General features: G+C 36.1%; 1 protein-coding gene across 50 annotated transcripts in view; it reads right to left on the reverse strand.

Moving 5' to 3' along the window:
* The window catches only part of LOC136826963 (uncharacterized), a 578,486-nt gene that overhangs the window by 220,330 nt on the left and 335,656 nt on the right, over positions 1-22,500 (reverse strand). For all 50 annotated transcript variants that reach the window (XM_067084667.1, XM_067084940.1, XM_067084928.1 and 47 more), the window contains 3 exons: positions 21,308-21,393; positions 4,914-5,014; positions 55-141 (listed from right to left, as the gene is read on the reverse strand). In XM_067084667.1, coding sequence (XP_066940768.1) covers positions 55-141; positions 4,914-5,014; positions 21,308-21,393 — 274 coding nt within the window. The remainder of the gene's footprint in view (positions 1-54; positions 142-4,913; positions 5,015-21,307; positions 21,394-22,500) is intronic.

Consider the following 22,500-nt stretch of genomic DNA (forward strand, 5'->3'; position numbering starts at 1 on the left):
TGCAAACAAACATGGAATTTGAAACAAGTAGCAAAAATGTGTTGGATTACTCACTTCAAGTTCTGCAAGTGCGCTGCTGTCAGCCCGGATAGCCTGACGATGTATCTAGCCAGGTCGGCGCCTTCTTTCTCCGTCTTGAGTCTGTGGGAGGAGATCGAGAGGATAACAATTAGTTGCCGGGAACCACAATAACAACAAGGCGAATCAGATGCAAAGCTGTTACACGCGATGTGGTCTACGCACATGAAAGGGGAACAGTTCGTTATGATTCAATTTGTCGGGGTGGGGGTGGGGCTATAATGAGAGGCAGGTTTGGCCGAGAGACCGGCAATAACGAGGACGAGGGCGAGGAAGTAGGGAGGTGTTTTAAGCTTGCTTAGTGATCTTGCTGGGATATTTCATCCCGAAATCCATGTCATTAACTGTCGGCCATTTGCACCTTCCACGCGCTGACTGGATTCCTTCCGTGTTACACACATACTTACACACAAAGTCGAAGAAATCGTACTCAGGTCTTTCATTTGTTTTAGAGCGTCGTTAAGTTTATAGTTATCGTGCTCAGAAGTTGTTAGCCAATCTGGCGATTTTCAAATATGTAAGTGCGTTATTACAATTTGGGCATTACTCTTAATAATGTTTGTTGCTAAGAGTCCACAGTCTAATAAACCTGTACCTCAGTTGACAAAAACTCTAGAATACCTAAGTATTGTGTAAAGTTTTTATTATTTTTTGAGGGGAGGGCGCCGTCAGTAAATTTTTCGTACTTCACTGAACAACGTTGTATACCAAACCTTCCTGACTGTAAGATTTTGAATGGTTTTTTTACTACTATTATTTCTACAACCACAGCCTCTACTAGTTTCAGGGAAAACTAAGAGATCTAACTTTTTTTGTCCCTGAACACGCATTTACTCCAACCACTACTTCGATGAAGCGATCCTAATAATCTGAAAACTGCACATGCATAAAGTTCCCAAGACTGAGGAGAAAAAAAGATAATGAAAAGGACTTCCTCGCTGTGACCCTCATTTATCAACCATACGGTATGGGAGAGGAGAGGAGAGCAAAAGAATCGCAAACCGCTCAGAATTTTCTCAGTGGGACTGCAGAGGTGGAATCACGACGCAGGTTCTTTGATACGAGATCTGCAATAAGAAGTGGGGGGTGGGGAGACTGCTTCGGTCCAAGAAACAATTTACTGAAGAATGACCTCCTTTTCATCCGCTAGAATGATGGTAAAGGAAAGGGGAAAAGAGAAGATAAAGGGAAGGAGAAAGCGCCACTACGCACAGCGAGGGTCGAATGGAGCAGAAAGCCTAATCGTTGGAATCTAAACCACTTGACTTTTCAGTCCGGGGCAAAAAGCAGTCGCGGAAAACGACAAATTTCTTGCAATGTCGTCACATGGGATATTCATTCATTCTACCTTCGCAAGACTAAGAGAAGAATTTCACCGCTGCATAATTCCTAACGTTCGGTTCGAAAATAAAGACAATGTTCCCAGGCTAAAAGGAAAACGAAAACATTAACACAATCGTGAATAGCATGAGAACGTGTCGTAATCGAATTTAATGATGAAAATTATTTGGAAGTCACTAATACTACACTTTGATTTCCTTGGTCAAAATATCTGCGTCGGCAGAGATCAAACAAGATAAATATTATGCAAGGGCATCCTCGATGACCAGTATTGAAATGAGTCACTATGAGCCTTCCATCTTCCATACTAGAATTACAGCAGCGTGAATGAGTAAAAACAAGGAGGTTTGACGGGAGGGCTAAAGGAGGCTTAATGAAGTTTTTCCCTGAATAAAAAATATTAAAGATGATTAGATTTTCTATGACTTTTCCTTTTATAGTATATACACATTTACTCATCCACAGACAAACATATACATACAGTATACATTTATATATATAAATACTGTAAATATATATATATATATATATATATATATATATATATATATATATATATATATATATATATATATATATATATATATATATATTGAGTATGTATGCCTGTCTTCATTGCCGAGAGCGCTGCCTTTCACTCGTAATGCAATATAATAAGATTTGAGAGGTGAGGGTTGTTGGGGGAGGGGGTTCTTTACAGTCTTTAAAGCGTAGGGCGTGAACATTCAAAACATGATGGAAACTTGTTCAGATTCTGCAAGTGGTCGGGGGTTGACGGGGGAGGGTTGGGGGAGGGGGAGTTACGATATTCTTGTATCTTTTGTGAGCCTGAATGCGGCAAAACCATTTAAGAATCCGTTTTCAGCTCGTTCTCAAAAGCTCATTAGGTGACAACGGGGCACTTGGCAAATCCTGTTGACCAAAAGATATATCTTCCGCGGCCAGGTAAAGGAATACCCTGTAACAACTCCTCCCAACCGCAATCAAACATTTACAGGAGGAGTATTCAGAACATGAGGATGATGCGTGGAAAATCACTCCCCCCCATCCCCACTCCTCCGCTGGAAAATCACTCACTCGTATCCCTAATAACTCCCCCATCCCCCCACAATAAGCTTCCCCATCCCAAAACCGCTATCTCCCCCCTCCCCGCCCCTTAAACAAATCATCTCCAAAACGCAGCTGCTCGGATATACATATACCTATTTTTTTTTTTAAACTCTAAATATACTTATGACTTCATCTGAGCTCTAGCCCAAAATCCTGTTTTAACGCTGCCACAGGCACATTGTCTCACACTCCAGAGTCCGATCGCCAAACAACGTCCACTTGGCTTTTAATCCTCCACTAAATCATTTCAGAAGGCGCCGGGTTCGTCCTAGAATTAAATAATGAGGAGTCCAGCTCTTTTCCTACTAATTAATACGTTGAACGCCAAACCGGAGGGTAAGCACGCGCGAGCGCACACAGACAAAACACACACACACACACACACACACACACACACACACACACACACACACACACACACACTTCGGGGAAGAGAGAGAGAGAGTGAATCTTAGTAAATGCCTAAGAGACAGTTGACCTCAGTTGTATAATTAAGCACTCTGGCTGTGGAAATCGTTTTCACTCAACTTTGATAATGGTTTTACTTAAGGAGATATGTTAAAACATTTCGAGCCAAATCGAAAAATAAGTTAAAATCATGCATTCATATTTAGAATTCAGCGTACATAAAACATGAACAGCAAACATTAGGAATGATCATCAACGTGTTAACGTGAAATTTTAAATTCTGCCACGTGCATAGTGACTGGCCAATCACGGAACTAAACCGGTACTAAAATTTCCCCTTAAAAAATCACATTTATACATGTGTGTGTGGCATACAAGCAGTTCTGTCTTGGTAAGCTGTGCTATACAAGGCAGACGCAAAAATGACCTCAAAGGAAGCACATATGAAAGGTAACGCGCAAACAACCTTTGAGGGCCTAACGGCGATACGACCTTCAAGTCTTTTCCACCGAGCTCTCCGGCAACGCAGAATCAAATCAAATATATATACAGTAATTCTGCACAGCTGTGCTCATTGGGGAAGATTAACAGTAGTTTCCGTTGGTATTGCTAACTGCTTTATGCCTGTCCGGTTTGTTTTCTAGTAATAAGACGATTCTTATGGTCAGCCTCTGAAACAATATCAAATTATCACATATACATACTGTATACATACATACATATATAATCAGAAAGCTGGGTTAGTGCGTCCCTGTAGTCCTGAGTCCTCGTTCTTCGCTGGTTCGACCCCACGGGACGGTGAACTTATTATCAACTAAAAAATTCCCCTTCGGTAACATATATATATATGAAAATATGTTATTTCCGAGGTAGAGCGAATTGGATATTAAAGGACGTTTGTAGCTTTCTGACTGTATATGAATCACGGTGATGTGATAAATAGTCACATACATATATATGAGTGTGTGCATATATATATATATATATCCATGAATTCACGTAAAAACCTATTTGTGGTACATTTTATGTACCGTTTATCATTAAAAACACTTTAAATACGAGTCATTTCTTGCCGTAATCAGCCAACACTTTAGTTAACATTACCGTATATAAATGTTGGTTTTACTGAAGCAAGAAACGTTTCTGCATCGAGATATATTTTGACAATAATAATATTCCAACGCTTTTAATTTGGCTACCTTCTAAAATATTAAAACTAATAAAATAGGCAAATCAACTTAACCGACATCAACACCTGGGAAGGGTTTTTTAGCATTTACAAAAGTAAATGTCATCTGAGAACTTTTTGACGTAATTAAAGCTGAGGAAAATTCACTCACACAATTATATATATATATATATATATATATATATATATATATATATATATATATATATATATATATATATATAGAGTGAGCTATTCCGAAAGTGTAGTGGAGATATAGAGAAGCACCTGACGGCGGAAGAATATTTCTCTATCATCAGGAGGGTATTCGCTACCGCGATTAGATTTGTTGCCAGCCAGTAGAGGGTGCCATGGTCTGGGTGTGTTCCTTTCATCATTAAGAGCTTTATGAAGGTCCGGCAGACCGTTTCGCAGTTTCCGTTGACAAAGGAAGGAAAAACGAATACACGCACACACACACAATCTCTCTCTCTCTCTCTCTCTCTCTCTCTCTCTCTCTCTCTCTCTCTCTCTCTCATTTTATATTCTGGTATGTCAAAAACATATACCATTTTTTTTATCTCAAAATTCGTCGCCTTTTGGCCATTATATGAGGAGTTAGTAATAAGGCATTTCCAAATTCCTCTTTCTTTCTTTTTCCTTGCATTACTACTATACCTAAACATTCAGGTCTACAAATTCCTCCTTTTTCGGTCGTGGCGATATGAACATGAGAACTGGGTCTCTCTCTCTCTCTCTCTCTCTCTCTCTCTCTCTCCAAAATTATCTAAATCTGAGGTTTTCTTACTTTTCGGCCGTGCTGATATGTACGTAGGAATTCGGCTTCTCCAGTTCCTTGGCTGGTGTTTCTGTAGGAGCGGCGGGGGAGGCCCCATTGACTTGCTCTTTCTGAAAAGAAGAAAATGCACGAGTGTTATTCATTTATTGGTAGTAATGGAAATTCCTCAGTCACAAATGAAATCATCAATACGGCTCATAGGCCAACTTTCCTGTCCAGAAAGATAGTGAGAGAGAGAGAGAGAGAGAGAGAGAGAGAGAGAGAGAGAGAGAGAGAGAGAGAGAGAGAGAGAGAGAGAGAGGTTTCATATTTACCACAGTCTACACACAAACTATATATATATATATATATATATATATATATATATATTATATATATATATATATATATATATATATATATATATATATATATATTATATAAATATATTATATAAATATATTATATATATATACATATATATATATATATATATATATATATATATATATATATATATATACACACATACACACATACACACACACACAGTGTGTTTGCATGAGACAGACAGACAGATCGATAGATCTATATAAACACAAATGAATAAACACAGCTAAATAGGCCAGAGTATTGCCGTAAAGCCCCATTTCCCATGGCATGACGGGAAATATAGGCAAATGCGGTGTTACTAGCGGCCAGGATCCAAACAAACCGTCGCCATGGCAACGCGAGGCTGGATGAAGTGATGTTCTAGGCAAAACCGCCGGCCAGAGATGCTTAGAATATATACCTTAAGGGTTAGGTGGGTGGGATCTAGCGGTGGTTCGCATGTACAAGGTATCACTTATGTCTGAAAGGAGTTACTAGAGTGCGTTTTCACCCCCCCCCAACCTCCACATCATTGGTTTGTTATGGCTATTGCCAACTCGTATGAGAGCATCGATGACGGAGTGTTTTTACGTGTTTTCATTAATAAAGTATAGCGAAGTAAAGGACCCGTGACCTTTCCATCCTATAATTATGACTTTCTATATATATATATATATATATATATATATATATATATATATATATATATATATACATTATGTATGTATATAATCCACTACTTTCTTAAGATGGGATTAGACACTTATGTCTGTCGTTTTCGGTTATTTTTACATGTCACCCCCTTTGGTGCCAGTGATGTCTTCCCCCCCACCTCCCCCGTATTCTTTTCTATATAGTAAGTCATATATACTGTATATCAAAATGAGGTATGATAAACCCATAAAGTTTATTTAGTTACTAAGTCTACAGGCAGAACCAGCCCCGTTTCAGGGACGCCATTCCCACCCCCACCCCCACCCCCTTTGGTGCTAGTGATGCCTAACCCCCACCATATTCTTTTCCAGATTTTAAGTGATATGTATACCAAGTTTGGGTGAATTTGCTCAATGTGTTTCAGAGTTATGCTGGAACATACACATACATACATACATACATCCATTTTTATATATGTACTAGCTCATCAACCCGGCACTGCCCGGGAAAACTCTGAATGATAACCGATAAACTCTCTCTCTCTCTCTCTTTTTCCTCCCTTCCCTAACACCCCCTCTACCCTCTCTCTCTCTCACTTCCTCTCCCTCCAACACACACTCTCTCTCTTCCTTTCCTGTTAAGACAGTTGTTTCAGTTACATTGCCCAGGATTTTTGACATTTTATATTTCACCCCTTCTCACCCCCAATTCCTGTTGGGGCTGAACTTGGAATTAAAGGTCATTGGGAGTGTCGCTATTCATCTCAGTGACCTCGAAAACTATGGTTAGACAATAATGCCTGTCATTATTTATATTCTATTTGTCACCTCTTCTTAACCCGGCCCCCCTTTCCTATCAGGGCTGAACTTGGACTTAAAGTGTATTGGGAGTGTCACTATTCATTTCAGTGACCTCGAAAACTATGGATTAGACAATAATATCTGTAATTTCAGTTATTTTTACATGTCATCCAGTTCCCACCCCTTCTCAACCCCCTTCCTATTGGGGTTGAACTTGGATTTATAGGGCATTGGGAGTGTTACTATTCATATCAGCGACCTCAAAAACTACAGATTAGACACTAATATCTGTCATTTTCGGTTGTTTTTAGAAGTCATTCCCTTCCCACCCCTCACCCCCACTTCCTATCATGGCTGAACTTGGACTTAAAGGGCATCAGGAGTGTCACTGTTTATCTCAGCAACCCCCTTCTCTACCCCCTCTCCCTATCAGGGCTGAACTTGGACTTGAAGGGCATCGGGTGTCACTATTCTTCTCAGCGACCTTGAAAACTATGGATTAAACACTAGCATCTGTCGTTTTCTGTTATTTTTACATTTCACCCCCCCCCGTCTACACCCAGTGATGTCTTACCCCCACAGTATTCTTTTCTTTTCCAGATATTAAGCCTTATGTACACCAAATTTGGCTGAAACTGCTCGATGAATTTCAGAGTTACTCTAGCACATACATACACACACACATCCATTTATATATATATATATACTATATATATATATATATATATATATATATATATATATATATATATATATATATATATATATATATCAGTATATACATAATTACACATACGAAACTGTGCAAAAAAATCTATTTTGATAAGCTGTTTAATACTTAAATAATTACTTATGCAACATAGCACCTCTCCATGACACAACATCCCATTTACTGAATTGCTTAATTTCATGTGGTACTTTATAATTTTCAATTCCAATTATATTCTTCCGCAGGTGAAACAGTTGGAGTCAAAATGTAAAAAAAAAAAAAAATCCGCTGAGTTACTTGTCTGCGATTTTACTTTCCACGTCAAGTCAAATTGGTAATTGAAATTATAATAAGTTTCTATATAAGTGTTTTTGTTACCACACACAATTTCAAATTAGGCAAGTCTCATTTTCCTGACTAAGGTTATTTATGTATGGAGAGAGAGAGAGAGAGAGAGAGAGAGAGAGAGAGAGAGAGAGAGAGAGAGAGAGAGAGAGAGAGAGAGAGAGAGGGAAATTATTACTGGCAAGATTTCAGAATTAATTTCAGAAACCTCTCCAGAATATCCAACTTCACCAGCCCAGAACTGTAGAGAGGCGAGATTACTAACAAGGGTTTAGATCATTAAACTAAAAATCATCTCCGGAAAAGCATTTGGTTTAATCTGAAAATAAGAGGAAATGGTAGGAAAAACATAACATATGATGGAAACGAAGATTTAACAGGTGCGTGTGTGTCGGGGAAGGGGGGGATGATGAGATTACCAAACAGTCACTCGGTTGGATAGAGCTCAATTTTCGAAACGCTATTTTATATACCTACAACAGCAGGTAATTTCCAAAATAGGTAACTGAGCACATGCTCCTATTTACTCTCATTCATATTTCTCTTCTTTGAGTTATGAGAACCATATGATAATTGTCCTTTTTCCGAAACACTGTGAGTGAATTTTCGAATTCTAAAATGATTGTGATCACTGAGAAAATACCAAGGATGAAACCATATCCCAGGAACAGCGTTTACTCAAGGTTCTTTTCCCAGTAATATAACCGTCACGTTCGCGCATTAAACACGATTAGCAATGATGCAAGCTTTCTACGAAAAGAAGCTTCATTTTTCAAAATTAAGTGGATCTGTGGAAATATATATATGTGTGAATATATATATATATATATATATATATATATATATATATATATATATATATATATATATATATATATATATATATATATATATATATACATATATATATATATATATATATATATATATATATATATATATATATATATATATATATATATATATATATATATATATATATATATATATATATATATATATATATAGTGCGCGTGTACTGTTACAAATGAAACCGAGCGGATCACAAGCAAACAGCGCCAGAAGCAGTAGCAAAGCAAAGCAAAGCTGCACAGCGGAATGAGGTACATCCGATACGCGAAGAGACGAAATGGCTGTAAGCGGCGTATCCTATTTCAGCAGCATCGCATTATCAAAATCATTACCTCTAGCGAGTGCCTATTTAAAGAAGCTATCAAGTCGGAAGGCCACTACATTATAAGAGATACTGTTGTTTCTCGGCTGTGTAATACTACGCGACATGGATATGCAGTGGAAACCAAACAGCTAAGACAACCACTGATCTATTATATGCGCGTGCAGGGTTTCATGCTGTTTCTACTTGGCTGAATGATGGGTAAAACTTCTGTAACAGGACCGGAATGGCCTCAGATGATTATGATAATTTTTGATCAGAGAGAGAGAGAGAGAGAGAGAGAGAGAGAGAGAGAGAGAGAGAGAGAGAGAGAGAGAGGGGTAATGTTTCGAGGAAGGGGGACAACGACAGATGACCTCATTTGAGATTTGTGCTCTACCTTGTCCCATTCTGCCCACCCAATCTCCGAGTATCCTCATTCAGGCACTGAGCAAGTGTTTACTACTAAAGTAGATGTAATGTTTTTTGGAACAATATAATTATAATACCAAATACATATGACGATCTATCATTTTAAAGAGCTTTAGTACCACATATTTAAAGATTCTTCCTTAACACCAGCACACGAGATGAGAAAACTGTTAATCTGTCTACCTGATGACTTGGTTATACCCCTAAACAAAAGTAAAACGTGTAAAAATATACTATTAGACTCTCTGTGAAGAACTGCTAGAGCAGTATTCTTGCTCGCGATGGAAACTAGACGCAATATCATAGCATTAAAAAAATATTTTCTTTACTCCAGTGAGCAGCTGAATATGCAGTCAACCACATAATATTCGTAATACTACCCATTACACGATTGAAGTTTTTCCAATTCGAACTTATTGTTTACGGGAATCTAACCAAACCAGCTCTTTATCGATTTAGGGAAACTGTAGCTTACATTAGATAAATGCTAGAAATGATATTTACTGTTTTACAACATATTCATAAACGGAAATACTTTGATCACAGAATATGTTACATAAAACAACGCATGCTGTAACAGTTAATTACGCTTTCATTTACCTGTTTAAATTATACTGCCATCAATTACGAACCTACTTAACAGCCTACTCTTCGACTGTAAACAAAAGTGCCGATCTTTGGATGCCAGACGAAGAAAATGCACAACTTTTTTTGGGCATACTACTGGCTCTTCTGTAAAAGTTCTTGCTGCATGACGCAAAAAGATGCCAGAAAATATGCCCTTGCGACTGGGCCTGTAACGGTCAGTGTTTCTATAATTAATCTGTGTTCAAGCAAACACGCCAGATTGTTATCACTTACTCTTCCATCTGTTCCTCCACTTCACAACAGAATTCAAAGTGTGATTCATTATTTCAAACCTTAGACCAAAGGGTAAAATGTAATCAGACTGTCTGCAATTTACTTAAGGGCCTCTGTACAGAAACTGAAATAGTCTCAGAAATTAATGTGGAATGTTGCACCTTGGTATTTGCGGTGTTAGATATTACTGCTGATGAGCCCTTCTGTGTAGGTATAAAGAGCGGCTTGTTTTCTGACAAGGAGGTTCATACCCAGTCCAGCAGTTAGAGTAATGAATATGGCAGTGCCCATTGTGCAGCTTTTCCTATAGGTCATCCCCAATTAGATGAAATGGCTTGATTTTCAGAAATATATATATATATATTATATATATATATATATATATATATATATATATATATATATATATATATATATATATATATATATATATATATATATATATATATATATATATGGATATATATATATATATATATATATATATATATATATATATATATATATATATATATATATATATATACAGTATATCCCCAGTTAGATGAAATGGCTTGATTTTTTCAGAAATATGTATATATGTGTATATATATATATAATATATATATATATATATATATATATATATATATATATATATATATATATATATATATATATATATATATATATATATATATATGGCTAGACGAATATGAAACAACGGAGTGGAAGACCAACCATCTTTACTCCAAGGCATTCTCAAGCAAACTGCACACAGCAGTAAAATGATCATGTAAAAACTTGGTTTTACGAAAAATAACCAAGATTAAATAAATATAAATAGCGACAGGAAGATAGAACTATCTAACACCACCCTCCGTTTTGCCTTATTTCACTGGCTTAAGTTCATCACATCAATGGTTAAAATATTAAAATCACTCTAATCTTTTCATATTACAATAGCATAAAAAAAACTGCTTAACATCAATTCTTCTCAGTAAAGTTGCAACTTTGTTTACATAATCCCACGTATTGACTGTAATCAGCCACCATATGAAAATACTAATTTAAGCCTAGATTATACTAATATAGTTCGAGGGACTTTTAAGACAGACTCGAGTCTAGCTAATTCTTCCTAGTGTCCCCAGACTCTCCTTGGTTAATTCAGTACTTGAGTTAATTCAAGACCATTTCTTAGTTTTTTTTTAATGGAGCGTTCACTGCGTCCTTTTTTTTCTGCTGCATGAACTTTGCCTGAAAATCCCTTAATGTTGTATCACTTTCCTCGTGGCCATATGCTCACTTATATATATATATATATATATATATATATATATATATATATATATATATATATATATATAAATATATATATATATATATATATATATATATATATATATATATATATATATATATATATATATATATATGTGTGTGTGTGTGTGTGTGTGTATGTGTGTGTGTGTGTGTGTGTGTATACACGCACAAGTTTGTCTTTGGGACTTTTACGTATAAATGCGTGTAAATAACTACAATTCCGTCGTATTATAATTATTCCCAGTTCTCCAAGTCAGTAAGATATCTCAATTATTTTAAAAGAATAATATTTGTTTCCATTCAGTTCCGCTGCCAAACAACGGTATCTGACCGTGCTCCAATGGTGACAGGAAAATAAAGAACGCGTGATCTCTTAACGCTGAATTTTATGAAGTACCAAACAGTTGTGTCATTTATGGACAGTGGCGGGTCTCCTACAAGAATTATATTAAATCTAGTGAAAAGACGGCAAATCAGCATCCCTCAAATTAACGCTGTCACACAGGTTTCAAATAGATTAATTCAAACTTGGGCTGAAACTCACAGTACAAAATTTACATTTTCTAATTCTACGTATTCCAGCAGCCACATATATATATATATATATATATATATATATATATATATATATATATATATATATATATATATATATATATATATATATATATACATATACATATACATGTATACGCATGTGAGGTGAAGTCACATAATTTTTGACGTACAGTAATGGCTTAGGTTCTAAGCTAGGGCTTCTAACCAAGTTTGGGCATGAATTCCAATACGTAAGGAGACCTTCTTCATTCATTTTCTATTTCAGTTCTTTCACAGGATTGCATATACAAAATATCGGAAAACAGTTAATTTATGGGGTCGTTGTGGCTATGACAATCCATGAGCTTGATTCGTGATAAACATTAAATACTTCTTTCCATTTCATTCTACTGTAAATAAGACAGCGTTTTCTTTCTCCCTACTACCTTCAATTGTTTCTTCTGGCCTGGGCTAGAAGAAGGCTGCAGGTTGATCGTCTCATTCGGCTTATCTGTTTGAAAATAAATCTTCTGTGCGTATCTATGTTCGTTTACTGAGGTTCAGTGGACACCTGACGTTTGTATAACTACTTTTAGTCTTAACTGTATTTCATTTTCTTCCAATACAGTTCCCTTACTTTTTTTTTTTTTTTTTTTTTTTATTTTTCACTTTGTTCCACAAAAACCTTGCTATTCAACCTTATTGCCTTGGCGCGTGTGAATCATTTTATGGATAAATGTCACGTGTCTCATCTCCTATCTGCTCATTCATTCTCCCAGAATTTTTAATGCAATGGAAAGGCCGCCCCTTAAAGTTACATACTTAAAGATCAAAAATACCTAACCTAAACTTACGAAACCACTGCTCTGAAAATAACAACAGATATCTTATTCCATGGAATGAACGGCTAAAAATATCAACGCGTTCTTATTTCAAAGCCAATAGACACGGAATAACTTTGTTCCTGCACAGTGAAATCACTCTTGTCTCTGCCAGCAACTTACGCTTCCGTGCGGAATTGAATTTTCAATCCGCAACCTGCAATGGTTTGATTCACGATACACAATAAACCAACTCTGAACACGAGCATTATGTCTGTATGCCTAGTACCTTTAAGGAGGTAGCTCCAGAATCTCTTACCCTTCCGGTTCTCAAAGTTTTTCTTTCCTTCATCCTGGATGGGACTAACTACAGTCAGTTAACTACTAGGTACTTAATTCATTGGTAAGGGCGCAAGAGCTTGCTCAGGGAACTGTCGGCTAGTGAGCCGAGTGGCTGAAATACTCTAAGTTTTAGTTAAAATTTATCATTCAACTCTTTCTATCCAATTTACCTCGTCTTTATGCGCAACTTTACTCAACATACTGATTTTTCCTGAGCGATGACAGAAAGTCTGAAAGACACGCTTATATAAAAGAGCAGAAAAGTTGTGAAAGAAAACTCGTGAATATTTTAACATCCTGAATTTCGCAAATATGTACAGTAATTAATGACTCAAAGCAAGCAAATATCATTTCGATCATTTACGGCCAAAAGCATTACCTTGTTCTGGGTTAGGTTAGAAAGTACTGATCTATGCTTAATACCTTTAATTTCTATAGGTGTTGAAATGAGCAGGAATATACAAATCTGAATAGGTGATATACACATGTATATATATACATATATATTAGTTTTCTTCGTGTTTTTTGATGGAAGCAAATGGATTAAAATGATAATCTCCAATGTTCGTCAACAACAAAATAGAGTAGAAAAAACAGTTGCTCCGAACTCTTACCATGTTGCAGAAAGCTAACTCTTTTCAACACCAATTTATTATTTTGTTTGAAAAAAAAAAAATTATTGTTCTATAAAGAATGCCACATACCGTAATTATAATTAGACGGCTGCATGTCGATTTCGGGTTTGACATCATATTACAACATAATGCCTTTACGATGAATTAGACTTTTTTCATGAGAGTACGGAAAGGCTAAATGTGTATATAATCATCACCGAAGTCGAAGGAAAAACAATCACCCCTGATAATGACATAGTGCTGGCGTATAATGAAGTGAAATCAACGTCTCGCCAAGGAGTAACTTACGTATAATATTAATTTCCTCATATTGCCAGTCTGTTTGAAAACTGAAGTCATCACTCATTTCCGCAGTGTTACAAAATACCAATAGAAAATGGCTTAATCTACAAGCACAACGACCAATGTTCTGGCGAGTATCAACTCGTTATATAAAAAGGTTTTCTCTCGTTCACAGTTATCTTCAATAAGAGAGAGAGAGAGAGAGAGAGAGAGAGAGAGAGAGAGAGAGAGAGAGAGAGAGAGAGAGAGAGAGAGAGAGAGAGAGAGAGAGAGAGAAAGCATTATTCTATTTTATTAAAGATTCACCATTTGCTTTCATTCATTCGCGGATGAGCGAGTCACCTGACCAAGAGTTAATAATTTTCAGCTTTCCCTAAAATATGAACAACAAAATATAAATTTACTGTGAAGGTATACAATACATGACCACAACACGTCCTGGAGAGTTTTGGTATCAAAGAGCGCCGTGTGCTGAGACGTTCTGGTCACTAAAAATCAGAAGGAAAATGTGGCGTTAATATGGTGTTTTACCACGACATTTTTTTCCCTCAAGATTATGCCAGACATTTACTATACGACTGCTGCAATATACTGACCAATTCTCTGGTGTTATTTTTACTGGTGGCTGGTAAAATGAACCTTCAATATAGCTAAGACGTTCATAACAATTTTGAAGAAAACGGTTTATCATCGCCGAAGGCTACAGCTCAAGTGCTCTTGGCCAGAGAACGGGACTCAGAAGGCTTACAAACACACACACACACACACACACACACACACACACACACACACACACACACACACACACATATATATATATATAGAGATATATATATATATATATATATATATATATATATATATATATATATATATATATATATATATATATATATATATATATATATATATATATATATATATAGACGGGTGGATGTTCACCTCGCGACGTTGTCGCCGTCGTCGCCTTTTTCCTGACCGTCCTCCTGCACCTCCTCCTCCTTCTTCTTCTTCTTCTTCTTCTTCTTCTTCTTCTTTCTTCTTCTTCTTCCCCGTGTGAGAGCAGTGTATTAGACGTTTGTTAACGAGTCTATTCATCGAAACCGCCATCCTCAACCACCCTCGAGTGATTCAACTATCGTACCATTATTGACCTTCTGCCAAACAACTCGACAGTCACTCAGTCTCTCTCTCTCTCTCTCTCTCTCTCTCTCTCTCTCTCTCTCTCTCTCTCCTCCCATGTTGCATTATCCTTGACAGCAGAGGAAATAGGGCTAAGAGAGTGACAAGGAGTTAAGAAGGGAGGGAGAAGGGAAAACTAGATAGTTTAAGGGGAATCTGGGCGACCGCAAATGCACAAAGGATGGAATGGGTCTCGGAGAGGCAGCAAGAAGAGCTGACTATCTCTTGAACTCTCCATCTTATTTTTTCTCTCTCTCTCTCTCTCGATGTTTGTGTTCTTGGAAGTTTTTGTTGCTCAAAGGCAAATTTTTTGCAAGCTGTTCTGTAAAAATCCTGCTGATGTTGTCGCTGGCGGAGCTCTCCTGTGAAGATCGTCAAGAGTCAACGGTCACTGCTCAGATTCAGACACACCTTTGTTATTTTCTTACGCTGGATGCTTCTCGTCTGTTTTTAACAGCGCAACTGCATCAGAAATTCTCATCTCCTTCTTTCGGGGTAACACAGATATGTACGTAGACGTAAAAACGCACAAACATGAGGAGGATTCAAAGGTCTGCCTAGTTCTCAGTCACGAGGTAAGACCAAGGAAATCTTGACTACTTACAGGTTGCACCGTAAATTTAAGTTTTCGTTTTCACCACCTCTTGCTGGTAACAAGAGTCTCGTGAACCAGGGAATACGAATATATTTGATGAATATTCAGTTTACGTGAATATTCATGACAAGAAAATGATATTTTGAAGGTTGTCTCCGCAGAGATATGATTTAAAAATTAATCAGTAAATATAAAAATTTGAAGCTAAATTTATATTAAACTATCGTGAAAAATGTGAAACTTCTATATTATTACAATTTGTCGGCACTTGTAAAACATACTGTAATTACTTATACCACCTGATGACACACATCATCACTAGGAAAATAAATGACAAAATTTAAATATGTATGCTCATCTAGAGTTTGTACGACCAAAATATAAAAATAAAGGTTAAATAAGTTTAACAGTTAGAAAAGTTAAATTTCCCAGTAGTCCTAAACAAGCAGTATTATAGTACAATAACAAAAAGACAGTATTAAGTCGTCCCAGGATTAAGTTTTGCTTTAATCAGCCAGGTCTGTTATTTCTCTCTCTCTCTCTCTCTCTCTCTCTCTCTCTCTCTCTCTCTCTCAAGGAGCATTCAAAAGTCGATTAATAACTAGGTACCCAATACACGTGCTGAGGTCAAAAGAGGCATACTCGATTTTTCACAGAGAGAGAGAGAGAGAGAGAGAGAGAGAGAGGAAAAGCCAGGGCATTCCATCCATACGAAAGTGCGAGCGCTCTTGCTTTCACTCCACAAAGGAAACACATAAGCACAAAAAAAAAAGACCCACTCTAGTCTCAATAGGAACATGGTATTTCCTGCGCCGACGATCCCTTATGACAAAAGACCTGAATATGCTCCAGGGCATTCACAGGGAGGACCTTACGCCATTAAACCGGATAATGAAGATGATGAAAACCCATATGTTGATGATGATGATGGCAGTAATGACTAGGACGGAGATGATGGGATGATAACGTAACACCGTCATCATTTTTCTAACTGCTGTTTTCATAGCAGACATCATCAAGCTCTAGAGAGAGAGAGAGAGAGAGAGAGAGAGAGAGAGAGAGAGAGAGAGAGAGAGAGAGAGAATTAAAATGATCTTTGCTGACAATTTACCGAAAGTTTAATGAGACTCTCTCTCTCTCTCTCTCTCTCTCTCTCTCTCTCTCTCTCTCTCTCTCTCTCTATATATATATATATATATATATATATATATATATATAAATGGGCGGAACATTTTTGTGAGGTCATGAATAAAAGGTACACGGGGACACTTATACTGATATACCACAACATGAAGAAGATTTGAATGTGTCTGTGAATAAATTCCTAGGTTTTAGAGTGAAACCAACATAAAAGAAATTGGGAGGCCTAAAACACCAGGGTAGCCTATTATGGGTTTACTGCACAGATAATTTGAACTGAAAATGAAACAGCACCTCTCATTCTGACTAGACCGTTTTGCAAAATTTGGAATACGGAAACAAAGCCTGATGGCCGGAAGAGTAGAGTAGAGTAGGTTTAGATTTAAACTTAACAGATTTAAAATATGCAAATGATGCTGTTTTAATCGGGAGAATACCACATAATTTGCAATTCTTGTTTAAGACAACAATTCATTAGAGCTAGGAATCAAATAAAGCTAAGAAAGGCAGTAATAAGGAGAGAATATGCACAAAGAAATGAACTAACATCAGATGGAGAGAGGATTATGAGCTTGAATATTTCAAACATTTAGGAATATTTATATCCAATAAAGGTTCTCTGGAGTTGCAACTTAGTGAAAGACTAAGTGGCTGAATAAGATTTGGGAATCAAATCTTATTCACTAGTCTAGTACGATCCGTTTTGTTGGCTTAAGATGAACACTGATAAAGATGTGGCAATTTCTGCGCAAGTAATTTTTTAATGAGGGGGTAGGTCTGTTACTACTTTTTTTCTGTGGCGAGATTGTGGGGGCTGAGTGGTGTGGTGGTAGAAGTTATATTTATGACTGAATGAAAGTAATAATAATTAATTCAAACACACCTATTTAATTTTTTGGATGTACTAAACTGATTATAGGGTTTGCAGTGGGAGGAATTTAATGACGTCACTGACAGAAAAGGTGGTGGTTTTCTGCCAAAGCTACTGATGACTCCCATAAAGTTACTGAAGAAAAGGTGAACAGCACCGGTAAAAACGAAAATATCATTTGTTTTGTCTGTGTTTGTATGTCTGTCATGGGGTAGGGGTTTGATTTTGAGTTATAACCTTTCTGGGGGTGACAGAAGGGCTGCGTGCAAAATTTTTTATGGGTCTGTCAAGCAGTTCGGATTCCTATAGCAGACAAACATACATTCACTTTTATTTTATAGAAAAAGCATATATATATGTATATATGTATATATGTATATATATATATATACATATATACATACACATATATAATGTGCATGTATTGGTGCACACGCTCGCGACACACGGTCTCTTCCAATGTTTAACAAACCTCGCAAGTGGAGGTATGTGTTTTTAATTCAGCGCCCAACATTCAATCAGCAGAGGAAGTTGGCAATTGATCTATTGGCGTCCTGGACATTGTTCGGAGGGCGCTCAGATACAGCATCATGTGTCTGTGATGGAAATTTCCATCATAGCATGGAACTTTTTGGTCTGGTTATAATCAGATATTGAGGTGTGTTAATGGGTATGTGAATCCGTTTGTGCGTTACGAAAGTGAGAAGAGGCTTGTGATACATTACTTACTCCTTGGTGACAAACCAAACTAAGAGGTCATGTTGGACACCCTGGGAGTTGGAATTCCCACAATTCCATTTGCCAAGAGTGAGTAGAGACTTTGGAAAATTACTAACTTTTAGGAACTCTCCTTTGCAGACAATTATGTTTTTTATTATGATTTAACATTTATCTCATGTGGTTCTGTGTTTGTAAACTGGGGGAACGATAATTTCTCATGGATATGGTGCCTTCTCTTCTGTACAGAAATGTTTCAATGGAGTCATGCCTCAAGTGAGGTGAAACCCTAATTTGGCATATAGCCCCTTGAGGGAATGAAACTGGGGTCGAAGTGACTAAAAAAAAAAAAAAAAAAAAGACCACAGACTACCGTATTAATGGACGTCGGGTGTTTTTTGTAGAAAGGGGGAGTTATTTCCTACTTTTTACGATGTCTTGCAACAATTATATTCCTTGGATATAGGGTAATTGGGATTAGAGATTTACCATGCATGGTTTTTCATTTACTTGGTTTATTGTTAGGCTCGCAGAATAAATGTATATCTTTTATACTCTGGGGTTTGATTTATACTCATCAGTTCAGAAATGTTTTCATAGAATTCATAAGTGCGTCTGAGAGAGAGAGAGAGAGAGAGAGAGAGAGAGAGAGAGAGAGAGAGAGAGAGAGAGAGAGAGAGAGAGAATGCCGGCCAGTGCTACCAAGATTTCTTTGCATTCTCTTCAAGGTAGGTAAGATAAAATATAACACGCCCTTTGAGTGCGTGTAACATACATACATACAGATATATATATATATATATATATATATATATATATATATATATATATATATATATATATATATATATATATATATATATATATATATATATATATATATATATATATATATATATATATTATGCACGCTATTAATCGACAGAATATGGAAGGAAGTGTAATGAGAAATAGCTAATATCTGTCTCATACTGTATTTCACGGGAGCTTGACGAGAGCTGTTTATCAGGAAGAAGTTTCAAAAGTATAAACGAAAGTTTGCATTAGTTATAAGAATTCTACTGCCATCATATTTTTTTACCTATGCAATTTTAAGTGTCGTTTTTTAACTCTTTCAACTACTTCAATCTTTCTTTTTGTATTTAGAAACCTTCCGATAAACTGTTTCTGTCAAGGGCCGATGGCAAATAAACAGTCTGGCTGAAACTAAACTATAGTTTCTACTACACAAAAATTTTAAGGTATTATTATATACTATTTCTTCAGTTCCTAATGAAGATTATAATGTGTATATATAGATGTATATACATTTATATCTATTGTACATCTACATCTACATGTATCTATCTATCTTATACATACATAAATACACACACATATATGTATATATATAGTATATATATATTCATGTTCATTAATACATATATATGGATATTGATATGTGTGTGTATATATATATATATATATATATATATATATATATATATATATAAGCATGCATATTTAGATACAAAAATGAAAAGGCATTTTAAATCCAAGTGTCTTATTTGTAACAGCGTTTAAAAGCTCTAATCTGTACTAGAAAGTATTATGTAAGCCGGCTGAAAACAGGACATATACCCGTTATTTTTTCCTGAGTCTGGTCTATAGCTCAATATCATGTCCGCTTAAAAAACTTATACACATCAACGGCTACATAAATTCGGCAGTGTCAAAGAACTATTAATCTCAAATACACTATCAATTCTTAATAAAGACAGTTTTCATGGACCCAAAGTCTACATAGTACGACTTCGGTAAATTCATTTTGCCAACGATCCTGCTTCCCTTTCGTCCTTTTATGAAGGGAAATTGAAAAGATGGAAATACTGAATATACCTCTCCTAAAAGCAAAACCATTATGCCAGTTGGAGTTTCTCTATACAACGTTTGTAAGATTTCAAGCGTAGGTCTGGAGGCAGACAATTCTGGGAATCTTTACTACGAAAATCCTGAATAGTCTCAATCTGAAATTGGTGGGAAACGAGTGAATTTTAAGATCACTACGTAATAATGCTAACCATCATAATACTACAACCGCATCTTTACCTAAAAATCAAATGTCTCGTGATAATTGATCTTTATAAATGGAAAGATCCTTTAAGGGAGAATAGTTTCAGTTCAAAGCAGGAGTATCTGAAAACCTTGAATTTTCGAATTTCCTACAAACCGCTCTATTTACTGAAGAACAGAGTTTCATGGTCTGAAGAACTAAAAACACATAAAATAGGATAAAAAACTAAATTTTATATTCAGATGCCCAGAAAAACTGCTTTACCTGAAGATTGATACTTTTACTATCACAATAAAAGAAGTGTCATATTGAGAAACGCTATTTTTAATGGCAATTTGGGGTTGTTTGGTTCCAGGATACATGTTAACCTGGCCCTATGCCAGCACGGGCCCTTGCATAATGGCGGCGAGTAGGTAACGGTAAGGTGTTATATGAATAACATGCCTAGTGTGGACCTACTGAGCAACCAACCGCGAAGACAGTGATTACCCAGAAATGCTCGTCAGCAAATACACTCGAATAACGAAAAGTTTGTAACACATTCCACAGATGCAAACTATTTGATAAAGGAAGTTAATTCACGTGCGTCAAAAGCATAACAGTAAGAGACTCTTTTCGTACCTTCTCTTGCAACTTTTCGGCCTTGGGAGCTGAGACAACTTCATCCGTGGCTTCTTCAACAATCCCCTCATCCGCTAATAGAACATCTGAAATGCAGAGAATACGGAAATCGTTAGAAATATATATATACCGAACTGTAAATAGCAGTTTGGAATTTCCTAATAATTATTAAATTTTCTCAGCTGTTGTTTCGTTGCTGAAATTAAAGTTTGTCATGGAAACAGATAAGAAACAACAATAACTAAAAACATACACATTCTGACATTTTACGACAAAACTGTACTTATATGAAGCCTACGGTCACCATTCACACCTTAAAATATTTTACATTCTAAACATACATAATTAACAGGAACGGAAATGACCAGTCATGCCCTATAAAACTGAAGCCTACGTCCTGAATTATTATATATATTCCCTTTTAATCCCGTGACTTAAGGTTTTCGTAAGCAAATCTAAATTATGAATTTAGTTTTCATTTGCTAAATCAAGCCCTTGGCTACACTTCTATTCTGTCAGGCTCACAAATCCAGAAATGTTATTTCATCGTTTTAATGGTCCGGCCAATCAGTGGCATTTCTATTTACTTGTATTGTTTCCAGGATATGTACTGTCCTTGTTTTTCGGAATTATTTTTATAACAATAATGTTGGATGTGATGTGCTGAGAGAGAATTTTGTAATACATTCACGTTACTTACCACTAACACATACACACACACACGCGCATATATATATATATATATATATATATATATATATATATATATATATACATACATACATACATACATACATACATACATACATACATACATACATACATATATATATATATATATATATATATATATATATATATTTATATATATATTCATGCATGAATTTACAGTAAACCATCTCTCCTAAAAACGGCTGGATTTCGAAAGCTACCAAAATCATACTTTGACTACACATTCACTGATGATCCCCCGAGCAGCAAATTTATACATCAGCCATTTCAAGCAACTTCATAGAAGGCACATCAAAATCGCAGTGAACTTTTCCCTACACTCAGTGTACCATTCACTTCTATCCTGCACACACACACACACACAACACTCTGCACAATACCCTATTTACCTCAGTATTCATCACTTTCCAGGTTTCCTCCATTCTCTTCACAGGTCCAAACCAGATCAAAAATACTCTGAC

This window comes from Macrobrachium rosenbergii, chromosome 3 (genome assembly GCF_040412425.1).
Source record: "Macrobrachium rosenbergii isolate ZJJX-2024 chromosome 3, ASM4041242v1, whole genome shotgun sequence".
Classification (NCBI taxonomy): Eukaryota; Metazoa; Arthropoda; class Malacostraca; order Decapoda; family Palaemonidae; genus Macrobrachium; species Macrobrachium rosenbergii.